Source organism: Myodes glareolus, chromosome 10 (genome assembly GCF_982192425.1).
Source record: "Myodes glareolus chromosome 10, mMyoGla1.1, whole genome shotgun sequence".
Taxonomy (NCBI): domain Eukaryota; kingdom Metazoa; phylum Chordata; class Mammalia; order Rodentia; family Cricetidae; genus Myodes; species Myodes glareolus.
Genome location: NC_142035.1, coordinates 88,161,253 through 88,188,162, shown reverse-complemented (window position 1 = coordinate 88,188,162; position 26,910 = coordinate 88,161,253). Strand labels below are relative to the sequence as shown.

At 42.9% G+C, this 26,910-nt stretch overlaps 2 protein-coding genes and 1 pseudogene across 9 annotated transcripts in view; 1 reads left to right on the top strand and 2 right to left on the bottom strand.

Moving 5' to 3' along the window:
- Agbl2 (AGBL carboxypeptidase 2) overlaps positions 1–26,910 on the top strand; it is a 51,504-nt gene that overhangs the window by 17,843 nt on the left and 6,751 nt on the right. For 7 of the 8 annotated variants that reach the window (XM_085696523.2, XM_085696518.2, XM_085696519.2 and 4 more), the window contains 8 exons: positions 136–289; positions 3,876–4,658; positions 6,373–6,529; positions 16,357–16,483; positions 18,003–18,103; positions 19,445–19,575; positions 23,676–23,742; positions 25,315–25,440. In XM_085696523.2, coding sequence (XP_085552649.2) covers positions 136–289; positions 3,876–4,658; positions 6,373–6,529; positions 16,357–16,483; positions 18,003–18,103; positions 19,445–19,575; positions 23,676–23,742; positions 25,315–25,440 — 1,646 coding nt within the window. Of the gene's footprint in view, positions 1–135; positions 290–3,875; positions 4,659–6,372; positions 6,530–16,356; positions 16,484–18,002; positions 18,104–19,444; positions 19,576–23,675; positions 23,743–25,314; positions 25,441–26,040; positions 26,158–26,910 lie in introns of those variants that run through there. The other variant, XM_085696524.2, reaches the window with a different exon arrangement.
- Positions 1,964–3,199, bottom strand: LOC125396483 (rRNA-processing protein FCF1 homolog pseudogene; annotated as a pseudogene).
- Positions 26,241–26,910, bottom strand: part of LOC125396484 (uncharacterized) — a 43,416-nt gene continuing 42,746 nt past the window's right edge. Inside the window, exon 4 of the mRNA XM_085696525.1 lies at positions 26,241–26,539. Coding sequence (XP_085552651.1) covers positions 26,416–26,539 — 124 coding nt within the window. The 3' untranslated portion in view covers positions 26,241–26,415. The remainder of the gene's footprint in view (positions 26,540–26,910) is intronic.

Genomic DNA, 26,910 nt, shown 5'->3' with positions numbered 1-26,910 from the left:
AGTAAAATTAAGGGTGCTACTGAAAACAATAAATAATCCATTGACTATTTATGGGGTTGGTAGGGCTCAGTGAAGACTTCCTGAATGAATGAATTGTGAGTGAATGCAGCCTAATGGTGTCTTTCTCGTCTGCAGTGCCCACAGACGGTGCCTACTTCACCAGTTCCAGAATAGGAGGCAAACGAGGGATTATCAAGGAACTTGCTGTTACATTGCAAGGACCAGAAGATAATACCCTGTTGTTTGAATCAAGGTTTGAGAGTGGGAATCTTCAGAAAGCCGTCAGAGTGTAAGTGAGGAGGAGTCTGGAAGGTGCGGCTGCGTGGCTACAAGGGCTCTATAGGGTGCTCTCAGGAATTCAGAATGTTTGCCAAAGAGAGCTGGTAGAAGACTTACTAAGGGAACGAAGAAGAATGGAATAACTATGACTAATTTTCTCCCAGAATGAAACACTAGGTTATTTCTTCTGCTCACAGAAGAAGGAAGAGCTTACGTAAAAGTTCTATAAACGGACCTGCAAGAGGACGCAGTGGCAAAGTCATGCGCACCTCATGCCTGGCAACCTGAGTTCAATCCCTGGACTCCATGTACAGCTGGAAGGGGAGAACCAGTTCCACAAAGTTGGCCTGTGGCCTTCATACAGTTGCCATGGCATATACCTGCTTGTACACACACTAATAATGATATATAAAATTCTAACATTTTTATTAGTAAAAAAAATATTCAACATAAAAAGTGCTGCATATAAGGACTGTTTAGTATATGTCCAAATGCATATGGGTAATATACACAAATTACATGTATAAGTATAAATATGTGCCTCCTCCTATTTGCGGAAGCTGGGCACAGTGGCAAGTGCTTCTCTGTAGTTCCGCCTACTCAGGCTGTGGAAGGAGAAGGTTTGCTGAAGCATGGAAGTTCAGCTGGTTATCTAGGGGTTCCAGGTTGACCTGGTTGACCTAGTGAGTTTCAGGGCTATGTGGAGAGACCATGTCCCAGAACAAACAAAAACAACTGAACCTGGAGTCTGGAACAATGGCTCAACAGTTATAAGTACTTGTTGCTCTTGTAGAAAGCCACGGTTCAGTTTCCGGCACCCAGATGGTGGTTCACAAACATCCATAGCTTCATTTCCAGGGCATCTGACCCCCCTTTTCTGATCTTCACAGCCACCAGGTACACACATGGTGTATGTACAAACATCCAGGCAAAACATTCATACATATAAATAAATCTAAAGAAAAATTTAAACTGAACCCAGTGCCTAACATATAAGAAGCATATGTCTACCACTAAGCTATATCCCTGACCACTTCTTCCTTCCTCCCTCTCTCTTTCATTTCCTTCCTTCCTCCCTCCCTCCCTCCCTCCCTCCCTCCCTCCCTCTCTCCCTCCTTCCTTTCTTACTTTGTTTCTTTCTTTTTCCCCCAAAACAGGGTTTCTTTGTGCCTCCCTTGCTGTCCTGAAACTCACTCTTGAGATCAGGCTGACTTCCAGTGTGTGGACTAAAGGCGCAGTCCCCACCTCCCAACTACTTCTTATTTCACTGTGCATTTTCTCAATTATTCATATGGTGGATCTTTTTTCCTTGCCTTGTACATTTCCTTTTGTGAATTCATTTTCCATCTTTATTTCTTTGATTTTTGGGACAGGATTTGTTATAGCTCTGAGACTGGCCTTAACTTACAATCCTCTTGCATCAGGCTACAAATGCTAGGATTCTAAGTGTACATGACTATGCCTAGTCCTTTAATAAAAACATTTCTCAGTTGAGCAGTGGTGGCACACGCCTTTAATCCCAGCACTCAGGAGGCCAAGGCAGGCAGATCTCTGTGAGTTCGAGGCCAGCCTGGTCTACAAGAGCTAGTTCCAGGACAGACTCCAAAGCTACACAGAGAAACCCTGTCCCAAAGAAACAAACAAACAAACAAATTCTCTTTTGAAGAAGAGGACATACCTGTGGCTGCACAAGCATGTGTGCGTGTGAGTGTTTGTGTAGTCAGAGGGCAGCTTGCAGGATTTCTTTGCCTCCTTCCACCTGAGTTCTGGGGATTGAATCAAGTCATCAGACTTCATGGCAAGTACCCTTACCCACTGAGCCATATTTGCCAGCCCAAGTTTCTTTCCTTTTTTTTTTTTTAAAAAGTGTGTTTAATTAACTGACAACAAAAAAAGCTGGTAAAGAAACGCAAGTGAATTTGGTCAAGTAAGAATTAGAACCGAGGAGCTCCATAATCATCTGGCATCCGTTCAGTGTTGTGCCTATGGTTAGAAATATACATGATAGGAACCCCAGGCAGGGATCTTCCAGATTCTTCGTTTGAGGTCCCAATTGACTGTAGCCACAATGTAACACTTGTGCTGGGTGACTCTGTACCAAGCCGTCATCAGCATAGGTTCCTTTGTGTGTGCACTGAAGTCGGTCAAATCGTGGATCCTTGGCAATTCTTAGTGCCACTCGGTACTTCTGGCCCAGTTTCTCAATTTCAGCCATCACACAGTTATACAAGGGATACACTTGGCGCACAGACAGTCCATCATGGCTCCACTAAGTCTAGTTTGGCTTTGATGGAAAAGTTGATGAAGTTGGTGTGAACAAGGAGAGATGTTGGGTGGCTTCTCTTTCCTTCAGCGCACTGGGATCTTTCTTCTCTTTCTTTTTAGGCTTTAATCCATCCTTTTCTTTAAGTCGCTCATCTCTGAGACTAAGCATTTGCTTCATGGTTGCATATTTTCTTGTTTTCTTTTGCTTCCCCATGTTCACGCCGCACTCCTGTTTCTTCCGGAATCACTTACTGTGCCCAGCCCCAGTTTCTTGCTCCCTTTAAGCAGAGTAAATATATTCAAAGATGTCTTCTCTTCAAATAGCTGATGGCCAGGAAAAGAGATAGCACTGAGGATCGATGGTTCTCACAATGCGATTTCATGGGTCAGATGGATAGCTAGCAAGCAGCCCAGAGGGCACTGTTCAATGTGTTTCAGAGAAACATAGCAGTGATTAGGAACTGCTAGTCGATGTTTGGAAAGATGTCAAAAAGTTAGCAGAACCTCCAAACATCCGATGCAGAAGTAAATCTGTCTGTTTGGTTTTTTTAAAAAAAAATGGAAGAATAATTTATTTTTTCTTTTTTATATCAAGAATTTTTTAATACAATCTTTTCTCATTTTGCATGACTATCCCTGTTTCCACTCCTTTCCCTCCTCCTGCTTTCTCCACCTTCCCGCCACCCCATTTCCCCATCCACTCCTCAGAAAGGGTAAGACTTCCCCTGGGGAGTCAACAAAATCTGACACTTCAAGGCAATACCAAGGCTGAGCAAGGTGTCCCTCAAGAAAGATTGCTCCTAGATGCCAGTTCAAGCACTGCCAGTGGCCCCACAGACTGCTCAAGCCTCACAACTGCCCCCCACATTCAGTTGGCCTAGTTTGGTTCTATGCAGGTTTGCCTGCTGCCAGTCCAGAGTCAGTGAGCTCTCACTAGCTCAGGTCAGCTGTTTCTGTGAGTATCACCATCATGGTCTTGACCCCTTTGCTCAAACAAGATTTCCCTAACTTCAAAAAGCCTAGATAACCCAGGCTAGCCTCAAATTCTCTGTATAACCCAGGATGGCTTGCAAATTATGATCCTCCTACCTCAGCCTCCCAAGTGCCTGAATTGTAAGTATGTACAGCTCACAGTGAGACTGGAGACTCTTTCTCCTCAATCCACACAGTTTCTTATGTGACTCGGAGGAGTGGGTAAACCAGAAAGGACACAATTGCTGTGGAGGCAGTTGTGGTCAGTCCGTCTTCACAAGGAGAAAACAATACTTTCCTGGATTTGCTTTGAGGGGAAGGTGATGAGGTTGTAGAAAATTGTTTTCTTTTCATTGCAGAGGCATCTATGAGTACGAACTCACCTTGCGAACTGACCTCTACACAGACAAACACACCCAGTGGTTTTACTTTAGAGTTCAGAATACCAGAAAAGACGTCACCTACCGCTTCACTATTGTGAACTTGCTGAAGCCCAAGAGCCTGTATGCGGTAGGAATGAAACCTCTTCTGTACTCTCAGCTGGATGCCGCCACCTACAATGTTGGCTGGAGGAGAGAAGGACAGGAAATCAAGTACTACAAGAACAACTCAGATGATGGGCAGCAGCCCTTGTACTGTCTCACCTGGACCATTCAGTTCCCTCATGACCAGGACACTTGCTTCTTTGCACACTTTTATCCATATACTTACACTGACTTGCAATGCTATCTCTTGTCAATCGCAAACAACCCCATCCAGTCTCAGTTCTGCAAGCTCCGAGCTTTATGCAGGAGCCTAGCTGGGAACACTGTCTACTTGCTCACCATCACCAATCCATCCAGGACCCCTCAAGAGGCAGCTGCAAAGAAAGCTGTGGTGTTGAGTGCCAGAGTCCACCCTGGAGAAAGTAACGGCTCCTGGATCATGAGAGGATTTTTGGACTTCATCCTTAGCAACTCCCCAGATGCCCAGCTCCTCAGGGATATCTTTGTCTTCAAGGTGATTCCCATGTTAAATCCAGATGGAGTGATTGTGGGGAATTACCGGTGTTCATTGGCTGGAAGGGACTTGAACAGACATTATAAAACCGTTCTTAAGGATTCTTTCCCCTGCATTTGGTACACCAAGAATATGATCAAAAGGTGAGACCTCTTTGTTGATAATTCTGTGAATGCTGTGAGCCTCAATACCAGCTACTCCTATCTATGAGGAGGATGGTCTTGTCTCTTGTTTTAGGAGTCTGGTATGACTTTGGAGAGTCTTGGACTATGGGTACATTTTTAGACATTTAAATCACATCAGATCTTTAAAAGAACATGGGGGCATTCATCAGCGTATCTGAAGGAGATCCCCACATAGCAGGGGTTTCTTCTCAGGCCCCACATAGCTATCTTGGTATCTAGCTTTAGAAATGTAATCTAATGGTTTTTAGAAACACAGAGGGAACTGGGGAGGAGAGAAAGGCCTGCCAAAGCCACATGCTAGAGTGGGCTAGTCCCTTCAATATCAACCATTTCACTTGCCCCCACACCCTTCTGGAATTGAATTTAAGGCTTAACACATGTAAGACAAGCACTCTGTCATTGAGCTATGTTCTCAATTTCATCTTATCTTGTGAGACAGAATGTCTCACTGAACCAATGTTTGCACTGACTGGCTATCAAGCCCCTGGGATCTGTATACCTCTCCAACCATCTTCTCTATGTTGAGGTTTTAGGCACTCACCACAATGTTCAGCATTTATATGGGATCTGAACTCAGGTCCTCATGTTTGCATAGGAAGCACTTTACCCACCGAGCCCTCTTTCCAGTCCAGTTATTTCATGTCTGTGTTTAATGCAGGGCCTGATGTGGAATTCAGTATGTAGACCAGACTGGCCTCAAACCAGAGATTTGTCTCCCTCTGTTGGGATTAAAGACTTGTGCCACCATGCTGGGTTCAGTTCTCTCTGTCTCTCTGTCTCTCTGTCTGCCTCTCTCTCTCTCTCTTTCTCTTTCTTTCTTTTTTCCTTCCTTCTCTCCTACTTCCCTCCCTCCTCCTCCTTCTTCTTTCTTCTTCTTCCACTTCTTTCTCTTCTTCCTCTTCCTCCTCCTCTTTCTTTTTGAGACAGTTTCTCTGTGTAACCCTGATTGTCCTAAAACTCACTCTGTAGACCAGACTAGCCTTGAACTCAGAGATCTGCTGCCTCTGACTCCTGAGTACTGGAATTAAAGGTGTGCACCACCGTGTCCGGCCACTTGTTTCATTCTTAAGTCAAACAATTGGATGGAAAAGGTCAGGGAAATTTTGCTATTCATATAAAACTGTAATCATAATGAAGCTAGCAGTGTTTAAGTTGGAAGTAACAGATACGATGATCAGCACTTTACACACTGGCCCTGTGGGTTTACACATGGTCAATATCCTCTGTTGCTTGCAATAAGGAAATTGAGTTCCAAAACTTTGATATAACTTAAACAAAGTCTCAGAGTTCACAAGCAACAGGGTAACTGTTTGGACATAGGCTCCCTGACTCCAGGATCTGAGTCCCCTAATATATGTCACCAAATTTTGCTTCTAATGAAGATAAAGTAATAAGTTAGCTTGCACTTTTCAAGCCTGTGTGGAAGCAGCTTGAAGCTATCGGATAATAGCACCCATCTTAAAAGAGCTTCCATTCCACTGTAGGCGAACACATAGCAGATAAGATACTAATGGCAGTTTCTAATCACACCTGTGTGAACAGCTATGAGACGGGTTGGCCATCATGGGAGAACTGGTTTTACTATTGACTGATTCTGGGACCGTAGGTAGAGAGTGATTTCATCTCTTATGAGTTTGGATGTCTGCTGCATCCTTTGTCTGTTTCTCAATAGACTTATGGAAGAAAGAGAGGTTCTCTTGTATTGTGATTTCCATGGGCACAGTCGCAAGAACAATATCTTCCTGTACGGCTGTAACAGCAACAATCGGAAGCACTGGCTTCATGAGCGGGTCTTTCCTTTAATGCTAAGCAAGAATGCTCCAGATAAGGTAAGACGTTTCCGGCTGAGGAACAGAGCACACTCCTAGGAAAGTGTCTCATTTGGCTCATTGTGATTAATGTTATTGTCTTTAGTGAAGCCCGGAACCTAGGTGTCCATGTTAGCCACGTGGTTCTGAAGTACCTTATTCAGCGAGGCAGTCACATCTTGCTTCTTCTGTAGCTGGGTCATGACTGCAGACCAGGACTTTCTTCTTCCCAGAATTCTCCTGTTCTTATAGACCTGCCTCTAATTCTTGTTTAGTTGTCCCGCTTATACTTTCTGCCTGGCTACTGACCAATCAGCATTTATTTAAAATATAATTGACAGAATACAGACCATTATCCCACAGCAGTAAAAGAAACACTACTAAAGCTTAAATCACACATGAAGCCCCACAAACTAATAGTGGAAGACTTCAAAACTCCACTCTTGCCACTAGACAGGTTTGTCAGACAGAAAATTAATAGAGAAATTAGGGAACTAATAGATGTTATGACTCAAATGGACTTAACAGACATCTATAGAACATTCCACCCAAACATATAAGGATATACCTCATAAGAATACACTTCATAAGAATATTCCTCATGGAATCTTCTCAAAAACTGATCATATACTTGGTAACAAAGCAAACCTGAACAGATACAAAAGAAGTGGAATAACCCCATGTATCTTATCGGATCACCACAGCTTCAAAGTTAGAATTCAACAACAACACTAATTTCAGAAATCCCACAAAAAAATGGAAATTGGACAATGCTCAACTGAATCACCATTGGGACAAGGAAGAAGTAAAGAAAGAAATTAAAGGCTTCCTACAATTCAATGAAAGAGACTGCACAGCACACCCAAACTTATGAGACACAATGAAAGGAGTGCTAAGAGGAAAGTTCATATCACTAAATGCCTACGTAAAGAAGCTAGAAAAATCCCACACTATCGAGTTAACAGAACACTCTACAACAAAAAGAAGCAAACTTACCTAAGAGGAATAGATGGCAGAAAATAATCAGATTCAGGGCAGAAGTCAATGAAATAGAAACAAAGAAAACAATACAAAGAATCAATGAGACAAAGAGGTGATTCTTCAAGGAAATCAACAAGACTGACAAATGTTCATCTAAACTAACCAAAAGTCAGAGAGAGAATATCCAAATTAACTAAATCAGAGATGAAAAGGGGAACATAACAACAGACATGGAAGAAATCCAGGGAATCATCAGGTCATACTTCAAAACCTGTACTCCACAAAATTAGGAAATTTAAAGGAAATTGACAATTTTCTAGATAAGTACCACATGCCAAAATTAAATCAAGGCCAGATAAACAAGTTAAATAGACCTATAACCCATATGGAAATAGAAGCAGTCATCAAAAGTCTCCCAAACAAAAAAGAAGTCCAGGGCAAGATGGTTTCAGCACAGAATTCTACCACAATTTCAAAGCATTGCTAAAAGCCATACTCCTCAAATTGTTCCACACAATAGAAACAAAAGAAACATTGCCAAACTCTTAGGCTACAGTTACCCTGATACCCAAACCATACAAAGGCTCAACTAAGAAAAAGAATTGCAGAACAATCTCCCTCATGAACATAGATGCAAAAATATTCAGTAAAATACCAGCAAACTGAATCTAAGAACACATCAGAAACATGGTTCACCATGATCATGTAGGCTTCATCCCAGAGATGCAAGGATGGTCCAACATATGAAAATCCATCAATGTAATCCACCACACAAACAAACTGAAAGAAAAAACTACATGAACATCTCATTAGATGCTGAAAAAGCCTTTGACAAAATCTAACACCCCTTTATGATAATGGTCTTGGAGAGATCAGGGATACAAGGAATGTGTCTAAACATAATAAAAGTAATATACAGCAAGCCAACAACCAACATCAAACTAAATGGAGAGAAACTTAAAATGATTCCATTAAAAGAACAATACTAAAATCAGGAACAAGACAAAGCTGTCCACACTCTCCATATCTACTCAATATAGTATTCAAAGTTCTAGCTAGAGTAATAAGACAACGAAAGGAGATCAAGGAGCTACAAATCGGAAAGAAAGAAGTCAAACTTTCACTATTTACTGATGATGTGATAGTATATATAAGTGACCCCTAAAATTTGACTAGGGAACTCCTACAGCTGATAAACACCTTCAGTAACGTGGCAGGATACAAGATCAACTAAAAAAAAAAGTCAGTATCCCTCCTACATACAAATGATAAATGGGCTGAGAAAGAAATCAGAGAAACATCACCGTTCACAATAGCCACAAACAGCATAAAATATCTTGGGATGACTCTAACCAAACAAGTGAAAGACCTATATGACAAGAATGTTAAGTCTTTGAAAAAAAATTGAAGAGAATATCAGAAAATGGAAAGATCTCCCATGTTCATGGATAGGTAGAATAAACATAATAAAAATGGCAATCATACCAAAAGCAATCTACAGATTCATCGTAATAACCATCCAATTCCCAGCACAATTCTTCACAGACCTTGAAAGAGCAATGCTCAACTTCATATGGAAAAACAAACAAACAAACAAAAAACCCAGGATAGCCAAAATAATCCTGTATAATAAAAGAACTTCCAGAGGCATCACCATCCCTGACTGGTGTGGGAGAATTGTCTATATTCTGTCAATCATATTTTAAATAGACCCTGATTGGCCAGGCAGGAAGTATAGGCGGGAAAACCAGACAGGAAGTAGAGGTGCAGCATTAAAAACAGGAGTATTCTGGGAAGAAGGAAGCTCTTTGCAACTCCTGCACAGATCACCGAAGAAGCAAGATGTGACCTGCCCCGCTGAGAAAGGTACCAAGCCATGTGGCCAACATAGATAAAAATAATGGGTTGATAAAAGTTATAGGAGTTAGCAAGAAGCCTGAGCTAATGGGCCAATCAGTTTATATCTAATGCAGACTCTCTGTTTGATTTTCTTTTGGGCTTGCTGGTTGTGGGATATTGGGTGGGACAGAAACCCCAACAAGCAACCCCTAATGTTACACCTGACTTTAAGCTCTACTATAGAGCTATAGTAATGAAAACAGCTTGGTATTAGCAAATAATAGACAGATGACCCAATGGAATCAAATTGAAGACCCTGATATTAATCCACACATTTATGAACACCTGATTTTTTACAAAGAAGCTAAAATTATACAATGGGAAAAAAAGCATATTTACCACATGGTGCTGGCATAACTGGATATCAACATGCAGAAGAATGTAAATAGATCCAAATCTATCCCCATGCACAAAACTCAAGTCCAAATGTATCAAAGAACTCAACATAAATCCAGTCACACTGAACCTCATAGAAGAGAAAGTGGAAAGTAACATTGAACGCATGGGCAGAGGAGACCACTTCCTGAACATAGCACCGACACTGAGGGAAACAATTAATAAATGAGACCTCCTGAAAGTTCCTGAGAAGTTTCTGTAAGGCAAAGAACACAGACAACAGGATAAAATGGCAGCCTAAAGAATGAGAAAAGATCTTCACCAACCCCACAACCCCATAATAGAGGACTGATCTCCAAAATATACAAAGACCTCAAGAAACTAGACATCAAAATACCAAATAATCCAATTTAAAAAATGTGGTGCAGATCTAAACAGAGAATTCTCAACAGAAGAATCTCAAATGGCTGAAAGGCACTTAAGGAAATATTCAGGGGGCTGGAGAGATGGCTCAGAGGTTAAGAGCATTGCCTTCTCTTCCAAAGGTCCTGAGTTCAATTCCCAGCAACCACATGGTAGCTCACAACCATCTGTAGTGAGATCTGGTGCCCTCTTCTGGCCTGCAGGCATACACACAGACAGAATATTGTATAATAAATAAATAAATAAATAAATAAATAAATAAATAAATAAATAAATCTTTTTTAAAAGAAATATTCAATGTTCTTAGTTATCAGGAAATGCAAATCAAAACAACTCTGAGATACCATCTTACACCTGTCAGAATGACTAACATTAATGACAGCTTATCCTGGAGAGGTTATAGAGTAAGGGGAACACTCCTCCATTGCTGGTGGGAGTGCAAACTTGTACAGCTGCTTTGGAAGTTAGTATGGAAGTTTCTCAGAAAAGTAGCAATCAGTCTACCTCAAGACCCAGCAATAGCACTTTTGGGTATATACCCCCAGGATGCACACTCACACCACAAGAACATTTATTTAACTATGTTTATAGCAGCATCATTTGTAGTAGCTGGAACCTGAAAACAACCTGGATGCTCTTCAACCAAAGAATGGATAAAGAGATGTGGAACATTTATACAATGGAGCGGTAAAAAACAATGACATCTTGAAATTACAGGCTAATGGACAGAACTAGAAAAAAAATCCTGAATGAGGTAACCCAGACCCAGAAAGATAAATATAGTATGTCCTCACTCATCAGTAGATAGAAAACATAAAGCGAAGGCTAACCAGCCTACAGTCCACAGCCCCAGAGAAGCCAGAACCCTCATGCAGAAACAAATGGAAGTAGATGTAGAGATCCATGTAGTAGGAGATGGCTTGTTTGTTCTCAGCCACCCAGACCTGAAATAATTACACAGAAACTATATTAATTACAACATTGTTTGGCCAATAGCTTAGGCTTCTTATGAACTAACTCTTACATCTTAGATTAACCCATTTCTATTATTCTGTGAATCATCTTGAGATTCTAGCCTACTTAAGGTTTTGGCTTCTGGCTTGTGACTTTCTCTTCAGTAGCTACATGGCATCTCTCTGACTCTGCCTTCTTTTCTCCTCTATCTCTGCTTGAAATTCCTGCCTTGCTCTATTCTGCAGTGCCATAGGCCCAAAGCAGCTTCTTCATTAACCAATGATATACAGAAGGGAATCCCTCACATCACCTCCCATTTTCTGTCTGAATAAAAAGAAAAATTTTTAACTTTAACATAGCAAGATTACATACAACAAAGCAGTTATCAAAAAGCAGTTATCAAGCAAGAATTATAGTAATAATATCTAGTCCATTTACATTTGACAAATTAAGGGAAATACTCTATCATCTATCCTATTTTTGTGAGTCTAAAGTTTTATATCTAATTTATTGTTTATAACTATCTTTCTTTAACTCCATCAAAGACTCCAGAAGTATATAATATTACCTAAGTAAACAGAAAGTGCATTGTAACCTACTTCCAAAACTCTAGAATTGACAGACATCCTGCTGCCTAGGCAGTCACCCAGAGTTCATTGCAGCATCAATCTTCAGCCTACAGGCCCATTGTATCTGGCAGGCTTTTCCATGAAATAAGAAATTTAAAGATCTCTTATGCCTTGTACTGGCAACGTTTATCAGTTGCTTTCTTCTGTGTCCTGGAAAATGTCTGGAAGTTATTTCATGAAGCAGAAATCCTGAAGGACTGTCTCACCTTTAGGCAAGTTCAGCAGTCATTTCTCTGTGGCTTCTACATTAACCTGTTTCTTAATTATACATTACATTTTTAAATGAACTGCACAAGCACAATACAGAAATACATATGCACAGTATAACAAAATCAGCCTTAAATTTGTATCAGTAGGCCAAGATCCACACCAATACAAAGTATTCATCTCTATGTCATATTCCCCTTTAATTGTAAATAAACATTCATAAATAATATTTGGGAATTTGGGCATAGTTTTCTCCAAACTGCTTTTTGCTTTTTATTGGGCAAAGTATTTCGGGGGTTTATGATCTTGGTCCATCAAAACACATTAGATTAGTCTGGAAGGAATCCACAGGATCTCATCCTCTGTGGAAACAAAAGCAGAACCTCTTTTCCAAAGCTAGATATCCTTAGACCCAAATTTTGAAGTTAATCTACCTTTAAAACATATATGTTGGTTTAACTTAGCAGCCTGTACAATGTCTCTCTGTACTTAGCTCATTCATAGTCAAAAAATTTAAGGCAAACAGTAATATGCATAATCTAGACTCTCTGTGTATTTTTCATCTTTAGATGGCTTATTTTTCTTTACTCCTTTAATCTGTGGCTGTCAGTCTGGATGCTGTCTCTTTAAAGACTCTGTTTTATTTTTTAAACCATTTATTATTTTTATAACTGTCCATATTCTTTATCTCTCTCTCTCAGGCCTATATACATTTTTTAAACATACTGTTACCTGTTCAGGGATTTATTTTTTGTCTGAATCTGTCTTTATTGTATATCTGTAATCATTTTGTGACCAGGAACACCTTTTTTTATGGTAAGTGGGCATGGCTAAGACCAACTCTGTGCCGCCCAGTTCAACATGGAGGAACCTCCATGTTCAGAGGCATGTTCACTGCCTCTGAGAGCCATGCACACCACCCCAGCTCCAGGGTCATAGTGGGTCTATGTCACCATGAAGCAATTTGTAACATACTGCTCACAGCCCCCATTTAAGTGTTCAACCTCCTGAAAGAGCCAGAGCCCTCCCTTAAAGAAGCCACGAAGCCTTTTCAGTCGCTGGGCTGAGCTCCAGAAGTGCAATGAAAGAGAGGGAGGAGAGATAATATGAACAAGGGGGTCAAGACCATGATGGGGACACCCACAGAATCAGGTGACCTGAGCTAGTGGGAGCTCACTGACTCTGGACTAACAACTGGGGAACCTGCATAGGTCCAAACTAGGCCTCCTGAATGCAGGCGACAATGGTGTGGCTTGGGCAGTATGTGGGGCCACTGGGAGTGGGACCAGGATCTAATCCTGATGCATGAACTGACTTTGTGGAGCCCATTGTCTATGGAGACACTTGCTTAGCCTAGGCCCACTGTGGGTGGGGAGAGGGCCTTGGTCCTGCCTTTAGGAGGTGATGGGACAGATTTAGCTGACTTCCCAGGGGAGGCCTTACCCTCTCTAAGGAGTGGATGAAGAGTAGGGTGGGGGGAAGGTGGGGGAAGCGGGAAGAGAGGAGGGAGAGGGAACAGGAACTGGTATGTAAATAAATAAATAAATAGATGGTGGGTGGGTGGTGGGTACATGCATGTGTGCACACACACGTGTAAATGTGATTAACTCAGGGCCTCATGAATACTAAGCACATGCCCCACCACTGAGCTCAAAAACATCTCAAGATTTATTTATTTATTATTTGGTTTTTTTGAGACAGGGTTTCCTCTGGCCGTCTTTGGAACTCATTCTGTAGACCAGTCTGATCTCAAACTCAGAGATCCGCCTGCCTCTGCCTCCAGAGTGCTGAGACTAAAGGCCTGCGCCATCACTACCCAGCAATAATTTTTTAAAAATTGTTCAGGGTATTTCACTTGGGCAAAAGTTGAAACTCCTACTGGGTTAAAGTCACCTTTCATTGTGCTCAGCAGTGGGGGCTTTAAAGGATGATCATAGTGTTAATGTGTGACTGGGGAGATGGCTCAGCTGGCAAAATGCTCGCTATGCAAGAATGGAGAACCTGAGTCTGATTCCAGAACCCACATAAAAAACTGGGCATGGTGAAGATTACTTGTAATGCCAGCACTTGAGGAGCCAGGTGGATCGCTGAGGCCAGACAGCTGTCTAGCTCCTTCAGCAGTCCCAGGCTCATGAAAGATCCTGTCTCAAAACAAATGTGAATGGCTATTGAAGAAAGACACCCAAGATTGACCTCTGGTCTCTACATGTGTGTGTGTGCGCGCACACACACACACACACACACACACACACACACTGATTCACATGTACACCCTCCACACACAGATGTTAATGTGATACAAATTTTTACACACGGTCATAAACATCAGGACTGCTAACACATACATGTCCATAATCCTAGCCGTTTGGAAGCCAAGACAGGAGACATCATGAAGCTAGTTTGCCCTAAAACTGCAAAGGTAGTGGAAACACTTTATTTTTTTTAAGAATTATTTATTAACTATATATACAGTATTCTTCCTGCATGCATCCCTGCAGGCCAGAAGATCTCATTATAGATGGTTGTGAGCCACCATGTGGCCGCTGGGAACCAAACCCAGAACCTCTGTAAGAGCAGGCAGTGCTCTCAACCTCTGAGCCATCTCTCTGGGCAAATATTAGAAGTTGCTTTTTCCCGTTATAAGTAGATTCACAAATATAACTGCCATTAGAGATTAGATTGGATTTAGAAAAATGATAGTTCAAATTTTATCCCATTGGGTTTTATGTGACAAGGCTGGAAATGTGGTTCAAATCAGAGAGTGCTTGCCCAGCTTGTATGAGCACTATGTAAGCCGGACCTACGGTACACACCTGTGAACCTAGCACTTAGGAGGTGGAGACAGAAGAATCCAAACTTCAAGGTCATCCTTGGCTATACAGCAAGTTTGAAGCCAGCCTAGGGTACATGAACCCACATGCCAAAAATCACAACCAGTGTGAGAAATATTTTACACATGCTATTCTTTTTTATAAAAGAAAACAAATTATCTTTTTAAAAATTATACATACCAAAAGAAGTTCCCTTTTCCCTCCCCTCCTCCCATTCCCTCACACACCCTCCCACCCCACCCCCATCCACTCCTCAGAGAGGGTAAGGCACATTGCCTTGTGGAAGATCCAAGGCCCTCCCTACTATATCTAGGCTGAGCAAGGTATCCATCCAAAGAGAATAGGTTCCCAAAAAGCCAGTACAGGCAGTAGGGAGAAATCCTGGTGCCACTGCCACTGCCCCTCAGTCTGCCCCAGCCATGCAACGGTCAATGTCAACCACATTCAGTGGGACTAGTTTAGTCCTATGCTTCCTTCCCAGTCTGGCTGGAGTTGGTGAGCTCAGGTAGACTGTTTCAGTGGGTGTACCCATCATGGTCTCCAGCAAAGTCCAGTTGAAGATCAAGACACATGCTATTCTTATCTATTACAAAAAGAAGATTTTTTCTCTCCCTTTTTTTGTGTTCAGATGAAATCATAATTGTAACTCAGTATCTAAAACAACTCAGTGCAGAACCACACACTGTGCAGAACCTGCACACTGGTGCAAGGCTTAGAACCCTGCTAGCTCTCCCTCCCTCAGTCCTTCAGACAGACATGTACTAAGGCACCTCTCCAGAACCCTGGATTCCAAGAAGCTAGACAGCGAGATATCTTCTTGTAAACCTTGTTAGCAGGACAGGATGAGTCAAGATCTGTTATCGACTGTGCATAATGAAGGTCTGAGCTGGGCATAGAAGGCAAAGGAGGTTATTGAACTCCTAGTAGAAAGACTAACACCATGGAGGAGGAGAGCTCTAGATAGAGATTATGGGGGTAAGAAATATTCAAACCAAAAATCATATTTGGAGGAAAACGTAGAGCTGAGAGTTCATATTTTGTGAAAGAAAATAAGCATGAAGCCCATGCGGATCAATCACATGTGTGTATCCTCTGCATTCACTAGGTGCAAGAGAGCTAGAAAGCTACTGGGTTACATGTCAAGAAAGGAAAGAAAGGCTTAGAAAAGCATGTGCCTGTGTCCCAGACTTCTAGAGAGCCTGGTGTAGCAAGATGCTCTGGGAGCAGGGGCAAATCAGGCTGGGAATGGAATTATCTGTATGTTGTTGTTGTTGTTTTTAAATCACAGTACACAATAAATGCTATCAAGTTTCTTTAGGTAATACTACATATTCCCAGCTGAGGGGACCACAAAGCTCCTCACCCACCACTACCTTTTGACATTTCTCAAAATTAACAATGGCGCACACCTCTAATCCTAGCACTCAGGAGGCAGAGGCAGGCAGATCTCTGTGAGTTTGGGGCCAGTCTGGTCTACAGAGCAAATTCCAGGGTGGCTCTCAAACATTCTTTTTCCATATTAATGACTCTTAGACATCTTGTATTTGTCAGTTTATATAATTAACAGAAAATTTGGGATTTTTTTTAGTTCTCTTTTGACAGCTGTAACTTTAAGGTCCAAAAATGCAAAGAAGGAACTGGAAGAGTTGTGATGTGGCGTATGGGCATTACAAACAGCTACACAATGGAGTCAACCTTTGGCGGGTCCACCCTAGGTAAGAGGCAAGCCTGGCACAGGAAGCCTGGCACAGAATCTGGGAGATAAAAGGCTTGGGGAAGTCAGAGAAATAACAGATGTGCAGGATTTTCTTGCTAGCCTCAGGTACGGACATGGAATCCGCGCATCACTGGACGCCAAATCACACTCTCCTCAGAACCTGCACTCAGGAACTCAGCTTTGACTTCCGGCTACATTTATTAAGTTCTGTGGTCCTGGGTTTATCTTCTTTGAAGCTCACATTCCCTCTAAGCTACAGAAATAGCACCTGAATTATGAGTACTGCTTTAGATGTAGTACCTGACACAAAGTAAAACCAAAATAACTTTAAAAGAACTTGATAATCCATTACAACAGGAAACTTTTTCATTGTCAAAGATTCTTCTGAACCAGAATAAATCTAGGAGAGCCATCCTGCTCAGAAACATACTATTCTAGAACAAGAAGGGGTATTTTAAATCTGCTTTATTTTTATTCATGTGCATTGTGTGTGTGTACCATGTGTGTCTGTGTGTATACCAAGTGTCTCTCTCTTTCTCTCTCTCTCTCTGTTTCTGTGTGTGTGTGTAGCATGTGTAGTGTGTGTGTGTGTGTGTGTATCACATGTGTGCATTTGCTTGCAGGGGTTAGAAGAGAGTGTTGGATCCCCTGGAGCTGAAGTTACAGCAGGTGTGAGTGTTCCAGTGTGGGTTCTGGGAACCACACGTGGGTGCTGTGGAAGCACTAGGGTGCTGGGAACCACGTGTGGTGCTGTGGAAGCACTAGGGTGCTGGGAACCACGTGTGGTGCTGTGGAAGCACTAGGGTGCTGGGAACCACGTGTGGTGCTGTGGAAGCACTAGGGTGCTGGAAACCATGCGTAAGTGTGTGGAAGCACTAAGGTGCTGGGAACCACGCGTGGGTGCTGTGGAAGCTCTATTAATGCTGAGCTGTCCCTCCAGCCCTATGAGGAACGGTACTCTAAAATTGACTCACAAATTAGATTTGCATTTAACACATAAGATTTAGAAAGCTGGAAAGATGCCTCGGCTGTAAAGAGCACATACAACTTACTCTTGGAGAGAATGCACATGCTCACAACCATCTGTACCTCTGGTTCCATCCTGGGTTTCTGGCACCCTCTTCTGACTTCTGAAGTCACCAAGCACACACATGATGCAGATATACATGCAGAAAAAACATAAATATTCATAAAATAAGCATAAATATACAAATCTTAAAAATAAACTAAAAAATTTAGGGCTATGTACACAGATTTTAAATTTTTTACTTTTGTATTTAAGTGCATGAGTCTTTTGTCTGAATGAATGTATGTGCACCACATGCATGCCTGTCTGCTGAATTCAGAAGAGAGCTTTGGATACACTGGAACTGTAGCTATGGATGGTTATGAGCCACCGTGTGGGTGTAGGGACCCTAACCTGGATGCCACGCAAGAGCAGCAAATGTTATTAACTGCAGGTCACCTCTATATCCCCAGTTTTTAAAAATCTCACAAAAATTATGTTTTTTTCCCAGGCAGTAAAAGAGACACTCATTTTACCATTGAGGACCTGAAGTCCCTAGGTTATCATGTCTGTGACACTATTCTGGATTTCTGTGATCCTGACCAGACCAAGGTAAAAACAGAGTTTCAAACAACGTACTATCAGTTCTCTGCTGGGCTTCACGTGGGTCCAGGTTCGGCTCAGGGGACCTTCGTCGCCCTCTTAATATGCTCTATAATTTATTTTTATTTTATTTTATGTACATTGGTGTGAGGGTGTCAGATCCCCTGGAACTGGAGTTACAGACAGTTGTGAACTGCCATGTGGTTGTTGGGAATTGAACCGGTGTTCTCGAGAAGAGCAGCCAGTGTTCCTAACCACTCAACCATCTCTCCAGCCCTTCTTTTTTTCTTCCTGAGACAGGGTTTCTCTGTAACTTTAGAGCCTGTACTCTTGTAACCCAGGCTGCCTCAAACTCACAAAGATCCGCCTGCCTCTGCCTCCTGAGTGCTGGGGATTAAAGGCGTGAGCCACCATTGCCTAGCTCTTCAACCCTTCTTAATATTTTTTTTTACCTGATGTTTTTATTACCAGAGAAAATAGAACCCACACCCTGTAATCTGTCAACAAATGGTGACACTTCACAGTCTACCTAGAAGGAAGAAGCTATCCTTTGGTCCCCTCCCTAAATGACAGGTTTACTATAGCAGCACGTTGTCTTCTATTTCAGAACAATGGAATACACAGCATGCTTATTAATCCTGCCCTGTGCACTAGGGGATGCCCCTGTGTAGCCTGCCAGAGGAAGACTAGGCCTCAGTTGTTGCTTTTTCCTGTGTCATCAGGTGTTTCATCTTTTTATCCTCCCCCACCACCACCACCGCAAGTGTGCCCGAGCTTGCCTCTGTCCAAAAGCTGACGGATTCTTTGGCCTTGTTCTTCTGCTGCCTGTTTTTGATTCACTCACTCAGCTTGAGAGGAGCATATACCCATAGTCCCTAGCACATCTCTCATATCCTTGTTTAAGTGTTGGCTTGATAAGCACTACCTTGGATGCAATGCTTGGTAAAGAATTAAGGCCTGTTTAATTGGTGCTTACCTTTCCCCCAGTGGCGCCGGAGTACAAGGCCTTCTCACTCACATGAGCCAAGCACTCTACTACTGACCTACAACTTTATCCAAACCATCCTTGCCTTAGGCCAAAGTTAGAACAATGCCATTGTAACTACTCCTGCCTTGTAACTCAGCAAAACAGGTGAAACAATTGCAGAAGTGGACTATAACCAGGGAAGTGGGTAAGGCAGTGCTCGCTGATCCTCCGCTTTAAACAAGTCTATTTGTATAGCCCAGGTCTTATACCCATTACTATGTCCTTAGTAGAAGGAATTACAGTTTGCCCTATCAGTAAATCGCCTTTCAGCAACCCTCCAAGCCACTCGTGACTAGCGTGTAAAATGTCTTCCTCTGCTGCAGTATACTCAGTGTCTACAAGAGCTTCAGGAGCTCCTACAGCAGGAAATCCACAAAAAGTTCAATAACTCTGGACAAGAGATGGACTTAGAAGGAAGCTGGAGTGACTTTCCTTTGTCCGACATTGAATCCAGGTAACAAATTTCATTTCTAAGGAAATCTGGGATTGGCGATACATCCTTGATCCCAGTACTTGGGAGACAGAAGCAGGGGGATTGGGAATTTAAGGAAGGCCTGGATTACATTTACACCACACCCTGTCCTCTTATTTCTTTATCTATCTATCTATCTATCTATCTATCTATCTATCTATCTATCTATCTATCATCTTTTTATTCTGAGACAAGTTTTCTCTGTATTGCTGTGGGTGACCTGAATCTCACAGAGATCTGCCTGCCTCTGCTAGATTAAAAGCATGTCCATGCAGATTAAAACATGTCCATGTCCTGAGACCTTGTATGGTAGCACATGCCTTCAACTTCAGAATTCTGGAGGGAGGTGTAAGCAGATCTCTGTAGTAAGTTCCAGGAAAGCCAGGGCTATATGGAGAGACCTTATGTCTATTACTACAACACAACATGTGACCAGCACAACTTAGAAAAGGAAGTTCTTAATGGTTTCAGAGGAATGGAGTCCATGATGACAGAGCAAAAGTCCATGGCAGAAACAGCTGAGAGTTCACATCTTTTTGTTTTGGTTTCATCTTGTTTTGAGACAGGGTGTCACTAATTTAACTGACTGTCCTGGAACTCACTCTGTGGACCAGGCTGGCCTTGAACTTACAGAGCTTCACCTGCCTCTGCCTCCAAATACTGGAATTAAAGATGTGCGCCACCACATTTGACTTGTGTGTTCATATCTTGTGCTGAAAGTAGGAGGCATAGAGAGACACCGTGAATATATTGCTCCAGTCTTTTAAAACCTCAAGCTCTCCCCCAATGACACATCTGCTCCCAATCTTTCCCAAACAGTTCCACTAACTGGGGAACATATGAGCCTATGAGGGTCATTCTCATTCAAACCACTACACCCTGTCTCAAAAGCATAAAGCAAAATGCTATTGTAATAAAATATATTAAAGGTGATCATAATTTAGAACAAAATGTTAGTAGTAATAGAAGAAAGTGTCAAACTGATTGGATTCTAGATTGTTTTTCAGTCTTACAAAAGAGGCTGACTAGCAAACAGAAGTGAGGAAGGTGGAGCTTCCCAAGCCCAATTCAGCCTCTGGTCATTTCTTTTCGGATACTTAGATCCTGTTGTGGTCAAACAGGTGGTAAGCCACTGGCCTTGCAGTATTTCTCAAGCTTCTCAGATTCCAGCTGGATCCACTCCTGCTTCCTAAAATCAGACAGGTGATCCACAAAAGAACTGTCAGGGACCAGAACAATGGAGAAGACGAGGAAGGGAAACAGTCTTCCCGTTCCACCACAGGGCTCTTGTAACGCTGAGATTCTGGGTTCTTTTCATAGAGTTGCCTTGTCCAAGAGATCTGTACTCACCTAAGGCAGTAAGAACACAAACCTGATATCCTAGCCACAACTACAATGAGGCCTGGATTCTGAGTGTATTTTTGTTTACTAAATCTTTTAATATTTTATTCAATTATTAAAGATATATTTTATTTTATATGTATAAATTTATTGCCTGCGTGTATAGATGTGTATCACATGTGTGCCTGGTATCCATAGAGATCAAAAGAGGGCATCAGATCCCCTAGACCTGTATTTAGAGAAAGTTGGGGCCTTCATGTTGGTGCTGGGAACTGAACGGGGGTCTTCCAGAGCAGCCAGTACTCTTAATCTTTGAGCCATATCTCTTGTAGAGCATAGAAAGTATTTCATTCAAATACCAACACCATTCTCTCCCCTCAGGTTTCTTCCTTATTCCCACTAGCATATTTCTCTTCCAACTTCATCTTTTCTCTTTTTTGTAGGTGTACAGGCTCCAGCTTTCTGGCCAAGGTGCCTCAGATTGCCTAGTCATTCTTCAAAGGTTCCAAGGCTGGGCTTGTAGTCTTCCATCTTTGAAGACAGTTGGAAGGGTGTGGCTCTTCCACCCACTTTAAGTAGCACTTTGAGTTCTGGGCCACTAAGCAATTCTACTGGCCCAGTCTGACAAATGTTCCTACAGAGAACTTGAACCACAGCATCAGACAAGCAGGGTGCCCTCTCAACTCATTGCCCCTCCCATTCTCCCTCAGTCCCCTGCACTAGCCACTCTCTATTTGCAATCTAAAAACCAAAATGCCCTGTGCATGTCAGCTCACTGATACATAGAGCCCAGGAGAAGCAATGGCAAAGACAGACAGAGCTGTACTCTATATAGCTGAATCATCAGGAACACTGATGCAGTTAGCCCAGAATTAGAAGAAATAGTTTCCAACTTCAGTACCACAAAGTCAGATGTCACAAGCCTCCTTGGGTTTCTACATCTGCATTCTCACAATTGCACATAAAGGCAGGCTAGGAATAGTAACGTTGCTCTGAGTGTACACACATGATTGATATTTTCTGGACATGCTGCATCTAATGCCTTGATATCCCGTTTGCTAAAGAAGTCTATTATTTCCAAAATCCAGCAGCCTCAAAGTCTCCTTCTAGACTGGAGAAACCTTTGAGAACAGCACATTAGAAATGAGATCACAAAAATGGGGCTTTGCTCTGCTCTGCAGTGCGAGATGTGACTCCTCATTGTGCACCATGGGGAGGCCACAAAAGGGAGTGGAGGCCTGGGCAGTGCTTTGAAATGCCTTTTTTCCCCTGTGAAATTTGAGTTTTGTGCCCAAGATACTTTTTTATTTTAAATCTGTTTATTATTGTTATTATTGGGGGTAGGGAAGAACTGACTTCAAGCCATCAAGCACTTTTATCTACTGAGCCATTCCACTGGCCCTGAAGACACTTTTTGGAGCCTCTATTATATGCAGTGTAATTCTCAGTTCTAGTCCACCATACCCCAGGAAGAGGTAAACTTCTGGGATACGATGAGAAATGCTTAACTATCTGAGTCCCTGTTCGTCTTAGTCCTCACAAGAAAGGACAGAAGAGAGTTTGTGGAGAAAAGATTTAGTCTATACATGCATGCAGAACTTGTGAATGAAGAATTGGCATCATTAAAAACAGTATTCCAAACTGCAAACTGGGCGGTGCTGGTGCCCACCTTTAATCCCAGCACTCAGGAGGCAGAGGCAGGCGGATCTCTGTGAGTTCGAGACCAGCCTGGTCTACAAGAGCTAGTTCCAGGACAGGCTCCAAAGCTACAGAGAAACCTTGTCTTGAAGAAATAAAACCAAAACTAGTGTTCCAGGGTTAGAGAGGCAGCTCATGCTTGGCTTTCATAAACCTCTGGGCTCAGGCTCTAGCATCCCTCAAACAACAAGCAAAACTGAAGATTTATTTATTTTAATTTTCTTTTACGTGGATGAATATTTTGCCTGTCTGCATATATGTGTGTCACATGCATGCAGGGACTGTGGGAGTCAAAAGAGGGCATCGGGTTCTCTGGAATTGTTGTGGTAGAGAGTTGCAAGCTGCCTGTGGGTTCTGGGAACTGAACTCAGGTGCTCTTGATCCCTGGTCTCTCTCGCCCCCTCAAATTTTTTTTTCTGTTTTTTTCTTCCTCTTCTTTATTTTGTGCATGTCTGTTTGTTGTTTGTTCTTTTGAGACAAGGTCTCACAATGTAAACTTGACTGGAATTCACTATGTAAACCAGGCTGGCCTCGACTTCAGAGAAATCCACTTGCCTCTGCCTCCTGAGTGCTGGGATTTAAAGATACATGTTACCACAATGCAGCTTGTTTTTCTTTATCAAAACAGTGTCCACTATAGCCAGGTTGGACTCAAACTCAGCAATCCTTCTTCAGTGCCCCAAGGGCACAGTTGTGCGTCGCTACACCTGGCTGACAGTCCTTGAAGTTACTTTGGTGTTGTCTAGCCTGCTGATCATTTGTCTCATTATTTATCTATTTATACATTTGGCACGTTTTCCCAGAGTAACTGGCAGAATCCTGGCTTCAGGGAATCAGTATCAGCTCAGAAGATGGCAATGCCCTCAGGGGATCCCTGTCTCTAGGACTCCACACTGTGTAGCTCAGGGCCCATTCTCCCTCTGCCAGGGTACTTTAGCCCATCTGGCCAGGGTTTGTTTTGCCACACTGACGGTGACTCCTTGGTTCAGAGCCTCTGCTTCCTCATCTGACAATTCTTTCTGTGTCTTTCTTATTTTTCCTAGCACAAGTGGCTCTGACAGCTCCCTCTCAGATGGCCTTCCTGTCCACCTACTGAGCATGGCAGATGAGGTGAGAGTGCACTGATTCTTGTACACACAAAACATTGAAACTTAAAGAAAGACAAAAAAAACCCTAAAAACACCATAATACTAGATAATTGGGAAAATGTTCCAACCGTCCTAGAGCCTACAGGAGTTATAGCCCCAGGATTTCAACTCGGGAAGGTAGCCTAGTGTGAAGAGATTCCTGGTTCCAGTCACAAGTGAGTCAAAAAGAAAACTGCAGTGGTGTCCTAGCTGGTCACCTACCCCAAATATCCACTGTGTGCTTTATATGCTTTTTGCGTAACTGCTGGAGCTTCTTTTTTTATTATTATTATAAAAAATTTCTACCTCCTCCCCTACTCCTGCTTCCCTCCCTTCCCTTCTCCCCACTCCCCCTCCCCCTCCTTCTCCAGGCCAAAGAGCAGTCAGGGTTCCCTACCCTATGGGAAGTCCAAGGTCATCCCCGTTCCCCCCAGGTTCAGGAAGGTGAGGATCCAAACAGACAAGGCTCCCACAAAGTCCGTCCATGCAGTAGAATCAAAGCCCAGCGCCATTGTCCTTGGCTTCTCAGTCAGCCTCCACTGTCAGCCACATTCAGAGAGTCCGGTTTGATCACATGCTCCATGAGTCCATGAGTCCCATTCCAACTGACCTTGGTGATCTCCCATTAGATCTGTCCCACCATCTCAGTGGATGAACGCACCCCTCGCGGTCCTGACTTCCTTGCTCATGTTCTCCCTCCTTCTGCTCCTCATTAGGACCTTGGGAGTTCAGTCCTGTGCTCCAATGTGGGTCTCTGTCTCTATCTCCATCTATCACCAGATAAAGGTTCTATGGTAATGTGTAAGATATTCATCAGTGTGGCTATAGGACAAGGCCAGTTCAGGCACCCTCTCCTCTGCTGCTCAAGGAACAAGTTGGGGGCATCTCCTTGGACACCTGGGAACCTCTCTAGAGTCAAGTCTCTTGCCAACCCTAAAATGGCTCCCTTAATTAAGATACATACTTCCCTGCTCCCACATCCACCCCTCCTTCATCCCAACCATCCCATTCCCTCAAGTTCTCCTCATGCTCCCCTTCTCCCTTCTCTCCCCCCATCTCTCCTTATCCCCACCCCACCCCACCCCTGTGCTCCCAACCCCTGCCCTCCTTCATCCCAACCATCCCATTCCCTCAAGTTCTCCTCATGCTCCCCTTCTCCCTTCTCTCCCCCCATCTCTCCTTATCCCCACCACACCCCACCCCTGTGCTCCCAACCCCTGCCCGGCAATTTTGTCAACTTTTGCTGGAGCTTCTTTATGGTAAGAATAGGCCAAGTAGTTTAGCCACAGGCCAGTGATCAGAGTCATCTGGACCAGGCCTGATTATCACAAGTCACCTGGCTTTGTTTTGTCAACCATGTGCATTTGCTATTGATCCCTTTGGTAGCAGTCAATATTCGTGGAGTCAAGCATGTTAAATAGGGAACAGCCTCTGGAAAGAAGGTGGTTGAGCTGTTGACTCGTTTGCCACACCGATAAAAAAGAACCACATGCCAGGCTGCTGTATATCAGCTGTTAGAGGGTGAGTAACTCTGCAACCCCCTCTACAATTTCAGGACCAGTTGAATCAGAAGATGATGTTAAAGAAGCCAAAGAAGAAAAGACTTCGGACTAGGAAGCAGCGAAACGAGCAGCGCCAGAGCTATTTGCTGCGGGAGTCAAAGCTGACAGAGGACACCCCAGTAAGCAATCTCTGCTGTCTGTCGCTTGTATTTCACAGATGAAAGCAGAGGTAGGGCTAGAGTTTATTCCCAGGTAGAAGGGGTTGTAGGAAGAAGGGGTGCTTTCTGTTTCAAGGTCAGAGTTCTTCCTCGGGTCCTCTGAATGTGTCTGAGCAGATCTCAGCCTCGCCTCACCGTTCCCCCCCCCCACCGTGCTCTGCTCAGGCACTGTGGGTAAGGTTAGAACTAAAACCGATTCCCACAAGAAAGAGGTGGTGGCTGGGTGAGGGTCAGGAGGGGACACCTCTCCACCTTGTTTGTAGCTAGCATTCCCACCTCAGCCACCCTGCCCAGAGTCTCCTTCTAAGGCAAGAAATGCTTTCAAGAGTGTTTCCCTGCTGGGTGAATTGGGTAGCTGAGGAACAGATCAGCTGAAAACTTTCACTCAGTCCTTGTAGGAAAGGGCAATGTTTGCTTCTACTCTGCAAAAACAGTCTACTTTTTTTGAAAAATCCAGAAAATTCTAGTTCCGCAATAATGAGAAATGAAAAGCTGAGGCTCAATGAGGTAGTGTTTTTGCTTGGTTCTTTGTCACCCAAATTCTCTGATCTCTCCAATTAGCACATCGGTTCCTCCAGGTGAAGGATGCAGTAGCCACTGTGTTACCTGGAGGTGAAGATGATGCTAACATTGCTCTGGATTAAAAACTGTAATCTTATATCAAATATTGATGATTTGTGGTTTTATATCAGAAGCATAATAAGAGGAGGCTGTTTTTCTTGCCCATACAAGGTTTCACACACACATCCACACTTACCAGATTTCTTTCTCCCGTGCCTACTAGATGGCAGGTCCTTTATTGGACACCAAGAATGCAGCAGTAAACAAGAATCTGTCTTTCCTTCCAGACCTTAGAACCTAGGGGCACTTTGCAACAAGTCAGCAGGAACTATGTTGCAGAGAAAGACACAAGAAGAAGAGGCACGCACAAAGTTTTCAGTACTTTAGAATCTTCCCGCTGAAATCCTTGATTTTCAGTGGATATGTTGGCACACACCTGTAATCCCAGCACGTGAGAAGTAGAAGCAGGAGACCAATGAGTTCTACATGAGACCTAGTACTAAAATGGAAAAAATAATTAGATTTCAGAGAATCAGTATATAACTCAATGGTAGGAAACTTGCCTAGTATGTGCAAGGCCCTAAGCTTAATTCTTAGCATTGCTTTAAAAATTGATTTTGAACCAGGCATAGTGACATGGGCCTAAAATACCAGCTCCTGGAGAGACTAAGACAGAAGGACCACAAGTTCAAGGCAAGTCTGGGTAACTTAGAAAGACCCTTCTCAAAATATGAAGGAAAGGTCCTGAAAAGGTAGCTCAGCAGTTCAGAGTACTTGCTGTTCTTGCAGAGGATGTGGATTCAGTTCCTAGCATCACATCAGGCATCTCATAACCATCTATAACGCCAGAGGATCTAATGCTCTCATCTG